Raw genomic sequence first — 18,815 nt, 5'->3', positions numbered from 1 at the left:
TATATATATATATATATATATATATATATATATATATATAAGTATGCCTTTTTCCACACGAGGAAAACACGTGTGATTTAAGAATTATGCCTTAATCAGAATTATTTTGGAGTTTAAATGTTACCGAAATCAACTAAAATAAATTAAATAACTAAAAAAGACAAAATTAATATCTTTGCAAATTTACTTCAACAACTTGCCCGACTATAACACTGATAAAAACTACTAGCATTCTAGTAGTATTCGCAGTTAACATATAAGCAGCATTTCAATGTTGTAGCTGGTCCAGGTATATGGACTTTATCTAAATATGACTTTTTTTCTTAAACATATTAAGACTTCATAATTTTTCTCGAAAAATTACAACTTTATTCTCGAAATATCGTGACTGTTTTGCTTGCAAAAACTACTAAGTTTATTCATGAAATGTTACTTTTTTTAATTGTAATATTAATTACTTAATTCTCAAAATCCAGATTATTTGTTTCCTAACAGTGGCTCTAATAGTCTGTTGTATTACAAAACATCAACATGTTCTCTGGCAGCTTTTACGGTGCTCTGATAATTATTATTTTTTTTTAATATAAGTACATGGTGTCAGTGCTTACCCATATCCATTTCACAACTGTAAAACAACTGTATAGTCTTTACAATTTCATTAGATGGAAGCCACAAAATGCTAACTACATTTAACTGCTTGCGGAGGGCTTTGTTAGCATTTTAAGACATAAAACAAAAAAAATTCTGATCATACAGTTGACTGGCAGCAGTAACAGCTCTACAGTACCAGTATTATTAGGACCTGCTTCAAATAAAGTATAGACTAAACCAGTACAAGAAACACAGGCTTTTATTTTGCAAAAAATATTAAACACAATCCAAAAAGACAACAGCGATTCAAACACTGCTGTGTGTGTGTCTTCTTTGTGCGTTCATGGCTGTAACTCGTAGCCCAGCGGGTCAAGTGTTTGGTCCAACAGAGAGAGTGACGACTCCCTCAATTTCTGAAGGAACCTCCTCAGCTCCTCTTTAGAGAAAACCTGAATTTGTGGATAGAAGGAGGCAGAGAGAAACAAGCGGACCATAAAAACCATGAACTGATGAAGAGAGAGAACCAGCAGACCATCAACATTATCAAAGAAAGAAACAAGAACCTCAAACAACAAACTGCTAAAAGTGAAAGTTTGGTAAGACATAGTAAAAATCCTTTACTTTTATTACTACTCACAAACTTAAGAATAAATGCTATTCGTCAAATATCTAAAAACTTAAAAATGCTCTTAAATTAAGAGTGCTCCAGAGGTTTTTGAAGTTAGTTAAAAGCAACTAATGATTATTTTCATTATCGATAAATCTACTTTTTATTCTTTCAATCAATTGTTAGTCTTCAAACAACTGACCCTCTTCCCACAGGTCGTCAAATGTTCGTCAAACAGTCCAAAACCCAAAGACATTCAGTTTATGATAATATAAAAACAGAGAGAAAAACAACAAATCCTCTCATTTGAGAGGGCTGAACAAGGAAATGTTTGGCATTTTCACAATTCATGCTTGAAAAATGACTGAAATTGTTTCAGCTCTAGTTAAGAGTAGATCCTAGATGACTGCAGTAGAGAAACAGGGATGAACACACACTTTTTCATGTTCAGGAATGCAAAATACCATTGGCCTTGATGAATAATCTGTAAAATTAAGCAATATGTACAATTCAGAATAGAGTAGTTTTAGTCTACTATCTGCATTTGATAGGATAGGATTACACCACTTGTCACTCTCCATGAACCTTAATTATCTGCACTTGTTAATGTCTCCTTACCATCTTCTATGTACCTCATCTACCAGCAGAACATTAACATAAAAGTCATCTATCTAAATGACAAATAGCCATCACTTTAACGGCTTGATGAAGCCAGTAATGTTCTGTATTCACTGTCTGAAAAGGGCTTTAAGCCGCACAGACACTTTAAGAACCTGGCTGAATTTCTGCGAGACGGGTTGTTGCAGTTTGGGGGGGGGGGGTCACAGCTGATTAATTGCCGGAACGATCAACGATCTGGTTTTCCCATGACTGGATTTCTGACAGGTCAGAAATTTTGGTTGGCTGTTCTGCAGCAATTCCACGCTTCGATTTCCCACATGGCTGCTGTCAAAAGATCCGTTATAAACTGCTGGGAGTGTGTTTTAATATTACTGGAGCAGTATTTTACATGTTGTGGTTAAAACAGTAGTCTTGACTGAGACTGCTGTAATATAAAACTTCAGAACAGACACCATATTGTCTGCATCTTCCAGACATCTGCGGCTCAATTTTTTCTTCTTACTTTCTGTTCATAGTAGAATAGCACGAAGTAATGCTACCTTTCTCTCTTTTTCTTAATATAGAGGACGCAGCCATCTTGTTTAAATAAACTTTATCGGAATTGTCAATGGACAAAACCGACCAGGGGTTCCGTGTTTAGGTTTAGTGTGAACTCCACGTCGTGGCGGTCAATTTATACATACAGTGTGAGCATAAAAGTCGAAGGTTCCGATTACAACGTGTAGTGCGAGTTGACACAACCTACAAGATCAATACAATCGAACAGCTTTAGTTACCTGGTAGAGGCGGTGCTGGTCTGATGAGATGATGTCAGCGAGTCGCAGCGCCTCCTGGTGTCTGGAGGAGTTCTGCAGCACGCTGAGTAGCAAGAAGCTGAGGCGAGGCAGACACAGAGAGCGTAACGCCGCCATCTGGTGGCTGCGCTCTGAATCCGACTCTGAATCCTGAAAACACAACCAAACAATCCATTTATCAATTAGTTAAATATGCAAATAATCAATTAATCATTTCTATAAGTCAATTAAACAAAACAATTCCCATAAATTCTGATTTATATGATTAACTGAACAGAGGGAAACCACAACAGTTTGGATTATTTTGTAAAGCCCCATTCAGACTATTTCTCTCTCTAGCGGAGGTGGGGTGATTTTAACATTAACTGCCCTGGTCAGTGATTTTAATCCCATCCAGAGGACATATGTGGGTAACCAGAGGAACTGATCTCAGGAACTAAAAGTCCCTGTTGTGCATTCCTGTTTGTGTTTCCACCACATCCGAAGAACCGTGAAGATTAGCCAAATTAGACCCATAGAAGATTCAAAAACAATGGCGCCGTTTGTAATGCAATTCTTCCCATGAGAAGACAATAACAGTCATCCTGTATTTACTGTTTTGTGCATGAATGAAAGAAAATCTGCTGAGTATTTGATGGTTATTTATTTCTGCTTTAGAACAATGGCGGCTATGTTCTAAAGCAGAAATAAACAATCAGAAAATTACATTTCATTTCGCTTTGTCCTCTCTACCACCGCTCCCTCTCTCTCTCATTCACTGTTCGTACTCGCTGGTGTTGTCAGCTAATTTGCAGTTACCTGTCTGTTGTCGATCATCCATCCTCCATCTACGAACAGCAGCACATTGTAGATTCTCTCTTTCACATCTTCAGTTAGAGCGTCCAGACGGCACGACCAGGCAGACAGGGAGGCCTGGAACACACACATGACATATGACTCACAAGTGAAACAACCAAATCAAAAACAAGTACATTTATATGAATGAGTATTTTTTCATTGTTGGATTGGTATTGTTAAGGGATTTGAATACTTCTTGCACCACTGGTAACTGGACAGAGACCCTGAATAATACAGTATTCCTCATCACTCTAGATACGCTGTTTTGAGTATTTTTTTCAATAAAAAACTATTTATAGATAGGAACAGTGTGTGTGTGTGTGTGTGTACCTGGTACTCCTTCTCTCTCATCTCATTGGCTACTCTCTCTGTGAATTTGGCATCAGGGGCAGGTGCTGGCTTCTGGGGGGCAGAGCTACTGTGGCTGAACCAGTCAGTGAAGGCCTCGTGGGCTTCCTGTGAGACCATTAAAAGACACATTCAGATCAATAAACCTTATCAATCCCTACAGAACAGACTGAAGTAATGCTGCATCTACAGTGCTAGTAATACTCCATTAGTTCTTTTCCACTACGGGAGCTTAACAATATGAAAGCCAGAGCTTCTGTCTAGTGCCACCATGAGGTTTTGAGTGAAATATCTCAACAATTAACAGATGGCTTGCCATTAAATTTAGCACAGACATTCATGTCCCCCTCAGGATGATTTGTAATAACTATGGTGATTCTTTAACTTTTCATCTAGGGCCATCTTCTGGTCAAAAGTGTCACTGCAATTAGTATGCAATTAGTTTGCTTAAGTTAGCATTTAGCTCAAAGTGCCACTAGTATAGCTGTAGACTCTCAGTCTTGTTTCCACTAAGTTGCGGGACAGTGCAACCAAATGCTACATCGCTATATCTTATTTTCTCTCGCAGAAACAGAAATTTTTAAATTAAGAATAATAATCTAATAATTGCGCAGTATAACGCATCTGGTGACCCTTTATATTCAGACATTAGATACAGAGTGAGTCACAAATTTTGATAGCACCAGTTTTGGTGTATAGGTCTGTCTGTAGAGCACGAACACCTCACCTGACAGTATTTGGTCGACACTTTGGTCTTTTTCATACAGCTGATCACAGATAGTGTCACAGAATCTGATGTTGGTACGCCAAAATCATAGATTTTAATACTATGATGGCACCATGTTTGGTAACAGCTATCCAAATAAAGCATGGAATTAAGAATAATGAAATTGTTTGCAGTGGCAATATAGCTGAAATTTATTACACATTGTTCAAAGTTTAGGTTAGGGGTCGTTAAATTCCTGTATTGGAAAAAATGCCTTATTTGTAGTATTACTGCAGCCACTATGTTAACACTACTTCTACTAAAGCAATAGTTTACGTTTAACACATTATTGCCATTATTACCAGTCATGATAACTATGGCAACAAATCAGTCTTGATATTATTTATAACATTAATACAGAGACAGGTAACAGACCAGGTATGCTCTGATACACAGGTGTTCTCTGATGGCATTTTCATCCTCAGCAGGTAGGGGTGTGGTCTGACCGATCCCCGCCCACTGGCAGTAAATCTCCCTCATTGAATCCTCTGGAACTTTAGAGAACACCGCCTTGGCAGCGTCGTGTTTCTGCAGGGCTTAGAGAAAGACAAACAGACACGCAGTCAGGCAGACAGAAGCAGTACATCATGGTCGTCAGTGACAGGAGACTCAAGACGGACCACTAGGACCTGCGAGGCGAGGATTACATGACCGATAGAGATGGCCAAAGGCGTCAGTTGGCTAATTTTCGGTTGCCTTGCTAGCTTGTCTACTTGTACTATAGAAGAAGGTAAACAGTGAAGAAGCACATTATGAAAGCTCAACATTATAACCTTCGTGTAGGTAGGATTTATTGCAGAACTGCACTAGTTTTAGCTAGGCAGACCTAATAAACTGGCAACAGAGTCTATAGAAGGTCTTTTGTACCCACAGCTGTAAAACTTTTGAATGTGATACTTGCCCGTTTCCTGAGATATGGGTTGTGTTTTCAATATAATTTGTAAGGTTTGGTTTTATATGTATTCTATTTCATAGATTTATTTCACATTTATTGTCTGTATTACTGGTCCTGTTTTTAGGTGCATCACTTGTGGTCGGCTTTTTTAAATTAAGTGATTGATTGTATGAGTATCTTGTTTTTAGATTTAGTGGCTAGGCGGGCTCTTGAGCTCCACTAATGTCCTCTTGGAATATGTTAGTTTGTGTGTTAGTGTTACTATTGTTTGTGGCAAAATGATTATTATGAAATAACTTAAAACAGACTTGTAGCAAGCTAATCTTCCAAAACGTGGTGTTATATCATTCATGAATATTACTACAAACAAAATTTCTAGTTGATTTTGAAAACCACAAGTATCCCTTCAATATAAATTACGTTCTAATTACAGCTGTATTATCACAGAAGTTTACCACAAATTCTTTCATATGTGGCTCTGTCACCCAACAAAAGACTTCCACCTGCTCTGTTCACAATGTCTGATTGGAGAAATATCAGTTATAAAGAGGGTGTAGCTCAATGCCATTGCATTAAAAGACAACAAATCAAAAAAAAATTGTTTTCAATAAATCAGTTATTGCTGAAATTTGTCCACTGTAATTTAAAAAAAATACAGACGCATAAAATAAAACCCAAAGTCAGTGTGATCTATTAGATAACAGTGTTATAAGCTTGCACAGCAAGTAGTGGTCAGCTGGCAGTAAACATGCTAGCAGATTAGCTTGCTGCGTTAGTGCTAGCTCAACTACCCCCGTCGTTCACGTGATTGTAGCGATCTTTCAAGAGTCTCCATGTCAGTGACTGAGAGGCAGACAAGATGGCTGAGACAGTTGTAGTGAATAAATAAATAAATAAATAAATAAATAACACACAAAAATACAAAAATACAAACATACAAAAAAAAAAGTACCTAAAAACTTCCTCATGATGGCGTTGGACTGCTTCAGGGACTCAGCTCGATGGGCGGGGTCAAACAGCAGCCAATCAATAACGTCAATCTTTCTTAGGTCCTCCTATCAGAGCACAGCATCACAGTAACTCCACCTGGTTCTACTAATACAACAGACTAACAAACTATGTTGCTAATTTTGAAGCCTGATTGTTAGTTTTAGTCAGATTTTAGACATTTAATTTTTGTTAGTTTTAGTCGACAAAAATTAAAGACATTTTAATCTAATTTTCATCAATAAAATTTTAGTCTCAATCATGCATTTGTAATTTTTTATGTATTCTAAGCATTCTGAGGTTCCAACTGTCACCGTCTTTGATATGTACAGTTATCAAGGTCAAGCTGTTCTTTTCTACTGCAAGATTAGCTGAAAAGGCACTATTTACCTGTTTGTGCACTGTAATGGTGCACACACACCATTGTGTGCCAATTAAGGTTTAATTAAGTTAAAGGTTACTTTATATTTAGTTTTAGTCTCATTTTATTAGTGGAAAAAAGGTATATTTTTCGTCTTAGTTTTTGTGGACCAAATTAACTCTGTTTGGTTTTAACTCTGTACCTTTGTAGTTCCCGACTCCAGCGTCTGGTTGTGGTGTGTAAACTCGGTTTCGTCTCTCTCTCTCACCGTCTCCACCACCAGTTTGGTTACCGCAGCAACATCGAGACCTACACAAACAAAAACAAACATTCAGTATTTTCTCGGTAATAATGTTTGTTGTCTCACCGGCCTCAGTGTGTTTGTTTCAGTATTTCCCGTCTCACCGGCATCCGTGGCGAGCTGCAGGCAGCGGGGGCGGAGCTCAGGCTGGTTGACAGTCTCCAAGAAAGCAGCGTACTGAGCGGTGGCGAGCTCGGCTGGTAGCTGACTAACGTAGCTCGCCACAAGGTCAGTCTGCTGATCCCGAATCAGAAGGGAGATGTACGCCTTCAGCACATCCACACACGCCTCCTCCTTAGAGAGAGATCGAGAGACACGTGGAGAGACAAACAGGTCAGCAGACGTCAACCTGAACTGTTCCTAAATCTGACTAAATAAATGCTCGCTTTTGATTCTCAAACCAGACACATCTTGAAACGTCAAAATGCTCCAAAACTTGCAGAATATATTTGAGATGTTTCACTTTAGACACCTGGTGTAAATAGTTGTTAAGAGGTTTAGCTGTTTGGAGTGGCATTGAGTCACATGATCATCTAAATGTTCTCCGATTAGCCAGGAAAAAGAGTCTTTAGGGGGTGAAATGCAACTTTTTATCATTTTTATTTTTAAAAAGTCCTAATGAAAGGCTCCCCGAGTTCATGCCAAATTTTTCATCCATTATAATTTTGAAAACCAAATTAGTTTTATGTCTAATATGTCTAATATCAATTCTTATTATTTTGTAGCATTATTTTGTTTGGAAAATTGTAATTAATGTAAATGGTTTCAGATTTCGGCTTTCTGATTTTCCAGTTCAGCTGATCATATCATTAACTGCAGAGGAAAGAATTTAGAAATACCACTTAACAATATACAGTGTGTGTTTGATCATTTATAGTCAAGTAGCACTTTTGATCATCACAGAAGTAAAAAAAAAAAGGAGTATGATGATTTTGTTTGTGAACATTTTGCCCCTACAATAATAACTCCTTAATCCTTTACTGCAAACAAAAGTATTGGACAAATAAAATGTTTGACTTGTTGATGGCGCTAGATGAAATGTTAATCACCAAACGTATTACAGTTCATCCTGAGGGGAACATGTATGTCTCTACAAAATCCCATCACAATCCATCCAATAGCTGTAAAGATATTTCAGTCTGGACTTATGTGGTGTACCGACTGACCCCGTGGAAAACGAGATGATACTCTTTATCTTGATGTAATAAATCTGACTAATATTTCTACTTTACCTTCAGTGCCAAACCCAGAGAGCGGAAAAACAGCAGAAGATGAGTCATGAAACGCAGAAGGTGGGAGGGGAGGGGCTTAGAGGCTGTCAGCCAACCAGAAAACTCCTCCAACAGACCTGAGAGAGACAAAGACATAGGGGTTTGTAAGGTAATCTTAGGGTTAGGTGTGTTTGCCAGAGGGCTGGTCTCCGTGAAACAAACAAATTTGATTCCTCTTCAGGGGTCAGAGGTGAGGGGGTCTTACCGTCCAGGTCTCCCAGGATGACAAACTTCTGGATGACGTGGTAATGTTCTCTTGTCTCCTCCAATACCCTCTGCACGCACGCACACACACAGAAAAACACTGGTTTTATGGTGGGTTCAGTCATATGACTTTGATATTCACCAATCACTTTCAGTTAGTGTGTGAGTTTCACCTTTGACTCTGAGGCTTGAAGTTCCTCAAACACCTTTTCCATTGTCCAACTGAGAGAGGGACAATGGAAACAAATGATCAGAGAGATATTAGGTGTGTTTTTACAAAACCAGTCAGGTAAGTGTCCTCTGGCTGAGCAGCCTGGACGTATCAGGTTGTAAAGGTGTAATTTTAACTCAATCTACTAACAAATTTACTTTATTTTACTTTAGGAGAGGCTGTGTGTGTGTGTGTGTGTGTGTCGTACTTGGCCTCCAGGTATTCTCGTGGCAGAGTCTCCACTTCCTGGTGGGCCATACCCGATGACATCAGATCCTTTTCAACCAGCGAGTCGACCATCACTCTGAAATGCGCCCACACGCAGTCCTCCCATGATTCACACACTGCCAGGAGCTGACACACACACACACAGAAACACACACACATACAGTTAGTGTATATTACCTACCATCATCAGGCAGATCTCTAATTTATGATTCATGTGTTGTGCTTTCTAGCAACGCTGTCATTATTGCAGTCAAACTTTGCACAGATGAAGGTAGTTTTTGTAAGTTTTTAAGATTCAGAACAGGAGTGTGAAATTGGTTGAGTCTACAGCCACGCTAGGGACTCTGTAAGGCTGAACTTAGGCACAGCGGCGCCTCAGACTTGTAGTTGGACCACCTTGGAGATTAGAGCTGAAACAATTAGTCGATCAGCATGCAATTAATCAGCAACTATTTTGATAATCACTTAATTGTTTAAGTTTTAGTCAATTATTTTCTGGTTCCAGCTTCTCCAATGGGAGAAGTTGCTGCTTTTCCCTGTTTTATATCACTGTAAACTTAGTATCTTTGGGTTTTGGATTGTAGATCAGACAAAACAAGACATTTGCAGATGTCACCTTGGATTCTTAAGCAAAGAAATAATCGCCAGATTAATCGATAATAAAAATAATTGTTAGTTTCAGCCCTAAACTTTATAAATGGATTAGATAAAGAATTCAGATTTGATAAAATGCAATCAAACCCCAACCCTAGGAGCAACAAGGCTCCATTGTGACTCTGCTGACTTCTGGTCCTAAATCTAGTTTGAGATGGACAAATCTGCCCCATCATTAATAAAGTACCATTGTGGCAAACACAGTAACATATACACAAACAGAATGACACACACAGACACAGAAATACAAACTCATACCGGTTTGAGGTTTCCACTCAGGCCAGCGTAGATCGCTCTCTCATATCTGTTTAACTGCTCCTAAAACAGACAAACACACACAGCAGGTTAACATTGTATGATGTTTTATTGATGATGATGTACTGGGACTCCTTTTGTGCAGGTAGTTTTGAAGAGGACAACAGTTCCTAAGGGTCAAACAAACAGCGGTTGGTTTGTGTTCACATGTTTTACAAATAAGTAAAACTGGTGTCTTAGTACTGGACACCAGTTCAATACACAGTGGAACGGTAACATTTTACTGGCTTTACCATCATACAGACATTGGATATTGTATTTGGAAGAGGTTATCTAGTGGTGACAGGGCCATAGACTGAAGCCTCTACAGTTAACTCTGTAATCAATATTTTATTTGCGGACTGTACACAGTATCAGCTTTACTGAATTTAAGGAAAGAGGAGGTTTTCTGTGTTGTACCTCGTCAGCCATTCTCCAGCAGCAGGCCTTCCAGATTCCTCTTTGAGGGTTTCCTTCAACAGGCTGCAACTCTTTACTGCCTGCAGAGAGAAGAGAAAGAGAGTCATGTAGACAAGCAAATGTTTCGACATAAACAGCCTTCAGTTTAGGCTGAGCTGCAGTGACCAGGATATAGCCTCCACGGGGGGGGGGGGCTAGAGAGTAGAAGGGGAGGCAAAGATACTGTGTGAGGTGAATTTGAGTCAAAAATCATACATTAAACACATATTAATTGATAAATATTGATATCATCCATTGATATCCATAAATCTGCTTAGAAATCGTAGAAAAAAGATGCTTCAGAACTTATTATTACTTGGGTGGGGGTGAAAAATTACCCACACACTGGACAGGATTCAAATCCCTGACCAGTACAGGTAATGTTAAAAGGACACTCTTGGTTGGGAGAAAACTCTGTTCATCACTCAGGTCACATTGGGGTCAGAGATTACCTGAGGTCATGTTGGGATCATGGTAGAGTTTCCAGCCTTCCAGTGTTGCTGCTCTCCAGGCCTGTCCACAGCGCTTACACAGCCTCTGAGCCTACACGCACACACACACACACACACACACTTTGGTTAACCCAAATAACAAAAAAAACCCAACATAATTTTCAAACCACAGCACCCTTTAAAGTAATCTGTTCTCTCTCCCTGTTTGTCTCTCTACCTCCTCGGTCATCCCCGCTCTGATCAGGGTGAACAGGTTCTTCAGCAGTCGGGCATCATCCTCTCTGTCCAGGTCAGCCAGGGGTCGCTGCTGTCGGAGAGGAGCATCTGGGTCCTGAACACAGACACACACACAATTATCTATGTACTTAGAAACACTAGGGATGAGGATGTGTTCGTTGCCGTGGTAACAGGACTCACCAGCTCAGTGACCAGGGGAACAGTGAAGGCTGCGCCGCTCTGTCTCCTCAGCTTCAGCGCATGGAGGGTGTTCTCCCTGACACACACACAAACACACTTTACTTAAGCAGGAACTCACTGATGATCTTAATACTCACTACTGTAGACTTGATATTTAAAAACAGACAGATGGGAACTCACCAGCAGACGTTTTTGGCGTAGTATTCTATGTTATCGGAAAAATCACCAATCTGATCCTTGGCAATGCTCTCCAGCCAATCAACGACCAGCTGCAACACAGTGAACAGGCAGTGAACAACAAGCAATGACAACAAAAACAATCTGTTTAGCAGCTGCCTCCAATTCCATCATGTTGTGTCCTAGCCCTGATCCAGAATGCCCTGATTTATTGTATTCATTCAATCCTTTGTTTACTGCTAGTGTTCTTATTTGTAATATTTCCTTTTCATGTAAAGAAAAAAACCCATCAACATCAAACTAATATATTCGTTCATCCATCATAGAAAAAAGCAGAAAGTACAGCCAGTGTGCCTGTGTTTGTTACCTGACTCTGTCGTATGGCAGCATCCCGCTGAAAAAGCTGCTCCACCACGACCTTCTCGCTCTCACTGGGAACCTACACACACAGACACAAACACAACTTCATCTTTACAGCCTCCAGAAGCTGATTCATGCCTTTGGCCAGTGTATTCAGGCTACTTCCTCACTACTACGTTTTCATTTAAAACGCAGCAGTTTTTCTACATTTACACGTAGCGTTTTTGAGCCCCAAAAACAGATACGTTTGGAAACTCAGTTGGCCCCGTTTTTGTTTGAAAACTCTGGGGTTGCGTTCTAGTCTGCAAAAACTGAGGCTTTTGGAAAAAATGCCGCAGACACTCATGTTCGCTTCTTGATTGGGTCTTGTCAGTTACTACGTGTCCTTCCCTGATTCATCACGCCCCTAACACGTGTCTCTCTTCCAGAAGAAAACAAACAAAGACATCAGCCTCGACTACTAGTTGCTCATTCAACATGGATAACAAATTACAGGCTTGCTGGCCTTGGTGTCTATGCCTCATCGATCATCATCCACCGGCAGAGTAGACAATCTGCTTCCTGTTTATACCGGCCTGCGCATGCCCAGTGTACGTGAATAGTCACGTGATTTGTGTTTTCAGGCGTGTCAGTAGGGACAAAGATTATTTCTGAAACGAGGCTGAAACCCTTCGTCTGGACAGAGATCATTGTGTGGACATAGCCTCAGAAGCAAGGCTGAAAGCTGGTCTGTGTGTTAAGAGTGTGTGTGTGTGTCTATATTGGAATTTCTTCAGGTAATGATGATCACAGCAGGGAATTTGCATCGAATTTGCATCTAAAGCAGACGTGTATTTCAGTGTGTGGAGTCAAACTGTGGAATTCTCTCGGGAATCATTTTAAATGCTGTTCAACTATTATTCAATTAGTTGTACATGTGCGTGTTTTGATGTGTGCATCGAGGCACACACATACACAAAAGGTTGCTAAAAGCATTGGTAGACCATTATGTTACTTGTTTTGAAAAGGGGGCAGATAATATTAGATTTTTCTTCTACCTGCTCCTGTTCGATCAATGTGTATTATGTTGTTACAGACTGCAGCTCATATTTTTTATATATTGTATGACATAGCCTTTGGGAAAAAATAACATTAACCCATCGCTTCTGTCCGACCTCCACAGTCTGGACATGAAACTGCTGTGTAAGTGTCATTACTAGTTTATGTACCTCCCCTCAACTTTATGGAGCTTTATAATGAGTTTCAGCTCATTGTTTATCTGTCCAGCTGCAACTTCACTGTTCTGGTTCCCTCTCAGCGCTCTCATAGCGTCGTTTTCAGAGAAAAAGCTGTAAAAGCACACTGTACACGACCTGCTCAGCAGCAAATGGCAGATAGACACAGTTAGAGAGCAGCTGGTGAACATAGTGGAGCATTTAGCAGCTAAAGAGCCAGATGTTTCCCTCAGAAGTAGTAGAGACCAAAAACAAAACTCAAAGAGAGAGAATATTGGCCTTGCATTCGCCAGGTGGCCAGAAACACGACTCCAAATAAATGATAATGTTGCTCTATAACTGCTGGATGTGGAAAGCAACTGTTAGCTAACAAGTTCACCATCTCAACTTAAAAAGGTGATGATATGTCAATGTTGTGTTTATGACTTGTTAATAAGAGTGTGTGTCTGTGTGTTTGAATGTTAGCTGTCGGCAGCCTGCAGTCTCATAAACTGTCACTCACAACCATGTCTGTCATGATGTCATCTTCCAGCGCCAACTGGACCCGATCCCTGCAGAAAGACAGATGATCAATCAGAGACAAGTGGACAGCCAGTCAGACAGACAGGTGGTCCTTCAGTCGGACAGGTACCTGTACAGTGAGGTGATGAGTCTCCAGGAGCAGTTCTCCTGCTGCAGCAGCCAGCGGACTCCTGCTGTTTTACTGTTCTGACCCGCTCTGAGGACCACAGACTGCAGAACGTCCACCTTAAATGATGATGGTGATGGAGAGAAGGTGAGTAATTAAACTGAGCAATCGGTTAATTAGTGAGCTTTATAGGTGAATTTTTGAAATTGGGAGAGAGCCAGACTAGCTGTTTCCCCCTGCTTCCAGTCTTATTCTTAGCTAAGCTAACCACGGTCCTGACTCCAGTTTCGTACTTAAAAGGAATAGAAAATATACTTATTTGCTTTCTTGCTGAGAGTTAAATGAGAAGATCAATACCACTCTCATGTCTGTACGCTAAATATGAAGCTACAGCTAGCAGCCAGTTAGTTTAGCTTAGCACAAAGACTGGAAACAGGTGGAAACAGCTAGTCTGGCTCTGTCCAAAGGTAACAAAATCTGACTACCAGCACCTCTAAAGCTCACTAATTAACACATTATATCTCGTTTGTTAAATATGAACAAAAAAAAACAACAGGATGGGACCAGTTGCCAGGCAACCAGCAGAGACTCCAGGAGGTTACTGCTCCCAGCCAAGAAATAGTCCGACACATAACTCTGAAATATAGCGTGTTAATTAGTTAGCTTTAGAGGTGCTGGTAGGCGTTGATGGTAGCAGCCCAAAGCCTACCTTGTCCTGGCAGAGTGCCTGGTACTCCTCAAGCAGCTCAAACACCGCAGAGGAAGAGTGTTTCAGAAAAGACCCAAGGAACTCTGGGAAAAGACTGGCAGCCGCTGTAAAGGTAAAAAACTACAGCATTAAAAGAAGTACCGTAAGCTAACACTGCAGAGTAATAGACTGGACTTGGGTGTGTTTGTTTTACTCACCGGCCTCGCCTGGGTCGTCCTCCTTTAGCAGGGCTGAGCTAAGGTTGGTGATGTCATCTGTGAAGAAGCTGGTGTTCTCCAATCCCGAAACAGGGGAGATGTACATGGTGTTGGTCCAATCACTGTCATCCAAATTCTACACACATACCATCATTTTAGAGTGAATAATGAATTTAAGTCAATCATGGATTTTTCATGTAACGTCTCACTTTTTATGCCACGTTGTATGAGAGTAGGACTCACGAACAGATTTGCTCTTAAGATGCACGTAGGAGTGATTTAAGAGAACATTTGGCATTATTTGGAATTTTCTCTTAGGTACGAACGAAATTTATGAGTGGTCCAGACGTGTCGTACTAGTGATGTACAAATGGTCTGCTTTTCTTCACAGGGGTAAAAACACTTGTTAAAAACTGACTTAAGAATTATAGCTCACATAAATATGTGACAGAAATCAACTAAAATATAAATAAACTTATGCAAAATTTATATTCACCATATTATTATCATCATGGCTTGCCAAGATGTTTTATAGTGTCTAACTTCATGTCAAACCATTCCTTCTTTATTCTGTCACAGTACAGCACTGCTCTGAAGACACATTGTTGACAAAATACTATTAATATTTTCTAACTGGGTCCTGCAGTAACGCAGCTGACTGCAAAAATTGGTTATGTTTTCGTCTGCTGACTTCTGACAGCAGAACTTGAAGCTCCCTGGTGTGAAATTCATCTTTATACTCCTGGGTGTCATTTTTGTGAATGAAATTACCACAAACTGAGCGGAACTGGAGCCTTATATTGCAATCTAGGGGTGTTGATTAAGCTAATGATCAAATCTCACGAATGCGCACCTCCTCATGAACAGGTGGCGTTTGCTGAATCAGACTCAAACCCTTTTAAGATCAAGTCTCAAAAGAAAGAAAAAAGTAAAAGATGTTCAAGATAAGAAAACAAAAATGCTCTTGCATGACGTCCAATGAGTGCGTGTGTTTGTGTCTCACCAGACTGCTGAGTGCGTTTCTGGGCGTGTGTGTGTATCGAGGCGTTCGACCTCCTGTAGCCAAAATGGAGGAAACATCTGGAACCCTGGGAGTTACTGAGAGAGCGAGCAAGAGCAAGACAGAGAGAGAATAATCAATTATCAGCTTGAAATCAGGCTATCAAATATCATGGTCTAAATCAGGATTTGTGTGTCTGTGTGTGCCCTACCAGCCTGTCTGTACAGTGAAGCAGGAGTCCTCAGCAGGGAGCGGGCTGGTGTTGCTGTGGAAACGACGGGGCTGCCGGGTGACGGGACTGAGACCAACAGTCAGGGAAACAGCAATACTGACAGTTCTGACATTTGTAATGGATACTGGTAATGAAACAGTGTCACCCATATAAGGTATTTACGTCAAATAGGTTTCTGCCACCCAGAAATTCTTTTTTGTATTTGTGCATTCATTATAGTGTATAAAATGTAAAAAAAGAAATATGGAGAACGCTCCTCACAAGGTGATGTCTTCAAATAACTTGTTTAATCCCACCTATAACGTTTTTTAATCCCACCATAGTCCCAATCCAGTTGAAGATATTACATTTTATATTTAACACACACATTCTTCTAGCTGGAGGATACAGGCCACCTTCTTCCTTCTCCTACGGGCAGCGATCGTCACCTCGTCGTCTCGAACCACCGGAGACGGCAGCTCACTCTGACCCCTGGGGGACAAGACAAGTACGTACTTGTTTGTGTATGCAGACACGACAAATATGACTTCTTCCAACGAGTTCCTGGCACTGAATTCAGCCCAATGGATTGCAAAGTATCATGTGACTTTGACATGAAAACAGGTGATGGTAAATTTGCCATCTACCATGATTCTGTAAAGGTTTTAAAAACAAATTTTTTTTCGATACCTCACATTGCAGAATAAAGCTTTTTTTTAATCTGTATCAGTGTTTAATTAATTTGAATTAATCTTCAGACAAAGCAGTTGTACAAAAACGTTGCCTAAATCAAATTCTGTCTAAATTTGACAAACAACTTAACTTAACAGCAGGGCAGCAAATAACGTTTATTTTCAGTGTCGACTAAATCAGATTATCTTTTTGATCAACTGTTTTAGTTTAAAAAAACATCAGAAAATAATTAAAAATGCCATCACAACTTCCCAGAACCGAGGATGAAGTATACAAGTTGTTAGTTCTTTCCGAGCAACTGTCAAAAACCCAGATATTGAATTTACAATAATTTTTAAAATGAGAAAAGCAGCAAATCCTTAAATTTGACAAACTAGAACAGCTTGGCATTTTTGCTTGCTGAATGACTCAAACGATTAACAGAATAACAACTGTTGTAGATTAATTTGCTGTTGAATGAATCGAAAAATTATTGTTTTAGCATTAATTGATGGTTTTTGATACTCTGCTGAAGACACACATTGGTCCGTAACCAAAAGGATTGAAGTTCAACAGCCAAACCCTACTTCTAATACCCATTAAACTGTAGTGCTAAAACCATTTTAAATCCACAATTGAAATTAGGACTACGGTAATCAGTTTTTTGTCACTATTAAAGGCTTGTTCACGTCAGTGTTTGTAAACACTCACAGAATCATATTTCATATATGTGGTCAAAAATACTAATTTGGCTGATTTAACACCTGCAAGTACTCTTTTTAAGAGTAGAATTCACTGCATTGATGCACACAGGTACTCTTTAAAACCAATATTAGTTGTAATATTCATGATGCCAGTTGTTACTTATGTATAAAGGAAAGATAGTCTGTTGATGTTTGGTACAAAACTAAATTACAAACATATCATCTCATAAAAAACAACAATGTAGAGCCTTGTGGTAGCCCTGAAGAGAAAAGAGTTTATTTGAGGTGTAATTAAAGATGAAGTCTATTTCATGTCTTATGGTTAATTATGATGATGATGTAAGAGGAGAAACTTATCTTTCTTTTCTGATGAGTTCTTCTGGATGGACAACTATAAAAAACTGGAGTGTTTTAGGAAGGGGACCTTTGTTGTGGCATATTTTATTTGTTGAGCTTGGGACAGAAGATAAAGTTCTTTGATTGCAATGTAATGTAAGAAGTTATGTTGATGTGTGGCAAATGTTTCACCACTAAAACAGTATTTTTTGGTGTCTTTTAAGTCCATGTGAGTAGAGCACTTGTATGTGTTTGACACAATAACATAACTAGTTAACTATTCATGAACACATGAAAGTACTCACGAATTGAGACAGTAATACCCACTGTACTTTTTAAAATATAGTTTCTTAAGAGCTTCACTGAGACACGGAGAGTTTAAGTCGAACTTTTTTAGTCCAACTTCAATGCCCAGCAGTTCTGCTAGCTAACAACAATAAACAGCTGCTGTTGTTGTTAGTTTGTTCAGCGGCGATAGCATTTAATTTCACCTTTGGTCAGTCAGTAAATAGCACCTACTATAGTTAGGTCAAATTACTGACTGTGAACGACGTTATCAGCAGCTCTAATTAAACATGTCAACACCATACAAACCTAGCCGGTTAGCATCTGCACTGATTATGAACGGCGGCGCCCTTACCACTGTTAGCATCGTTAGCCCCAGCTAGCACAGTAAAGTAACCTGACGCGACCTAGCCGGCTAAATAACAAGCTAACGGTTCACATATAGGACTACATATATAACGTTAGAGGTGTAAAAGAAAAATGATGAAATGTGTTTTACCAGTCCATGGTAGTGAGCTGTCAATTCCCGCTTCACGAGGCTTAACAGGATTCTTCTTCGTGTGTCTCCTTCCTCCTCCTCTTCTTCTTCTTTTGAATTTCCGGCAGACTGGATAGCTTTGTTGCATATGGCTACCTTTTCTGTTCATACATAAACAAACTTCTGCTTTCTTATGACCAAATATGTTTTTTTTAACTGATATTTTAAATCACCACTTGCCTCCCAACTCAACTATCCTATTTAATGCTTTCTGTATTCACTCAGTTGCAGTGAGGGAAAGTACTAAAGTACTGTACTTAAGCACAATTTTGAGATACTTTACTTCAGTATTTCCATTTTATGCTACTTTATACTTCTACTTTCCTACATTTCAGAGGAAATATTGTACTTTTTACTTCACTACATTTATCTGATAACTTACGTTACTTTACAGATTCTGATTAATAATACAAAACATAATCAACAAGTAAAGGATAAGGTATTATAATAAGACCTGAACCCAGAGGGGGGGGGGGGTCCATAAAC

General features: G+C 39.5%; 1 protein-coding gene across 1 annotated transcript; it reads right to left on the bottom strand.

The window, feature by feature from the left end:
• Window positions 1–832: 832 nt before the first annotated feature.
• nup107 (nucleoporin 107) lies at window positions 833–18,442 on the bottom strand. Its single transcript, XM_044186759.1, has 27 exons — window positions 18,291–18,442; window positions 16,204–16,286; window positions 15,795–15,881; window positions 15,587–15,681; window positions 14,584–14,719; window positions 14,387–14,490; window positions 13,681–13,796; window positions 13,552–13,600; window positions 11,843–11,914; window positions 11,479–11,567; window positions 11,299–11,374; window positions 11,099–11,212; window positions 10,882–10,972; window positions 10,391–10,470; window positions 9,935–9,994; window positions 9,003–9,148; window positions 8,757–8,805; window positions 8,585–8,654; window positions 8,341–8,456; window positions 7,213–7,402; window positions 7,010–7,116; window positions 6,412–6,514; window positions 4,940–5,100; window positions 3,781–3,906; window positions 3,412–3,525; window positions 2,596–2,763; window positions 833–1,040 (listed from the first exon to the last, which is right to left on the bottom strand). The coding sequence occupies exons 1-27, from the start codon at window positions 18,296–18,298 to the stop codon at window positions 933–935; spliced, it is 2,718 nt and encodes a 905-aa protein (XP_044042694.1). The 5' UTR covers window positions 18,299–18,442; the 3' UTR covers window positions 833–932.
• Window positions 18,443–18,815: the final 373 nt, after the last annotated feature.

Source organism: Siniperca chuatsi, linkage group LG23 (assembly GCF_020085105.1).
Source record: "Siniperca chuatsi isolate FFG_IHB_CAS linkage group LG23, ASM2008510v1, whole genome shotgun sequence".
Taxonomy (NCBI): Eukaryota; Metazoa; Chordata; class Actinopteri; order Centrarchiformes; family Sinipercidae; genus Siniperca; species Siniperca chuatsi.
This window is presented reverse-complemented; position numbering and strand designations above follow the sequence as displayed.

What these genes read in the sequence shown, in the direction of transcription:
- nup107 (XM_044186759.1), bottom strand. An exon ending in ACATCATGACAGACATGGTT is followed by an intron (nt 11,915 to 13,551) that starts GTGAGTGACAGT and finishes CTGTGTGTGTAG; the next exon opens with GTTCCCAGTGAGAGCGAGAA. An exon ending in GCAGCTCGCCACGGATGCCG is followed by an intron (nt 7,117 to 7,212) that starts GTGAGACGGGAA and finishes TTGTTTGTGTAG; the next exon opens with GTCTCGATGTTGCTGCGGTA.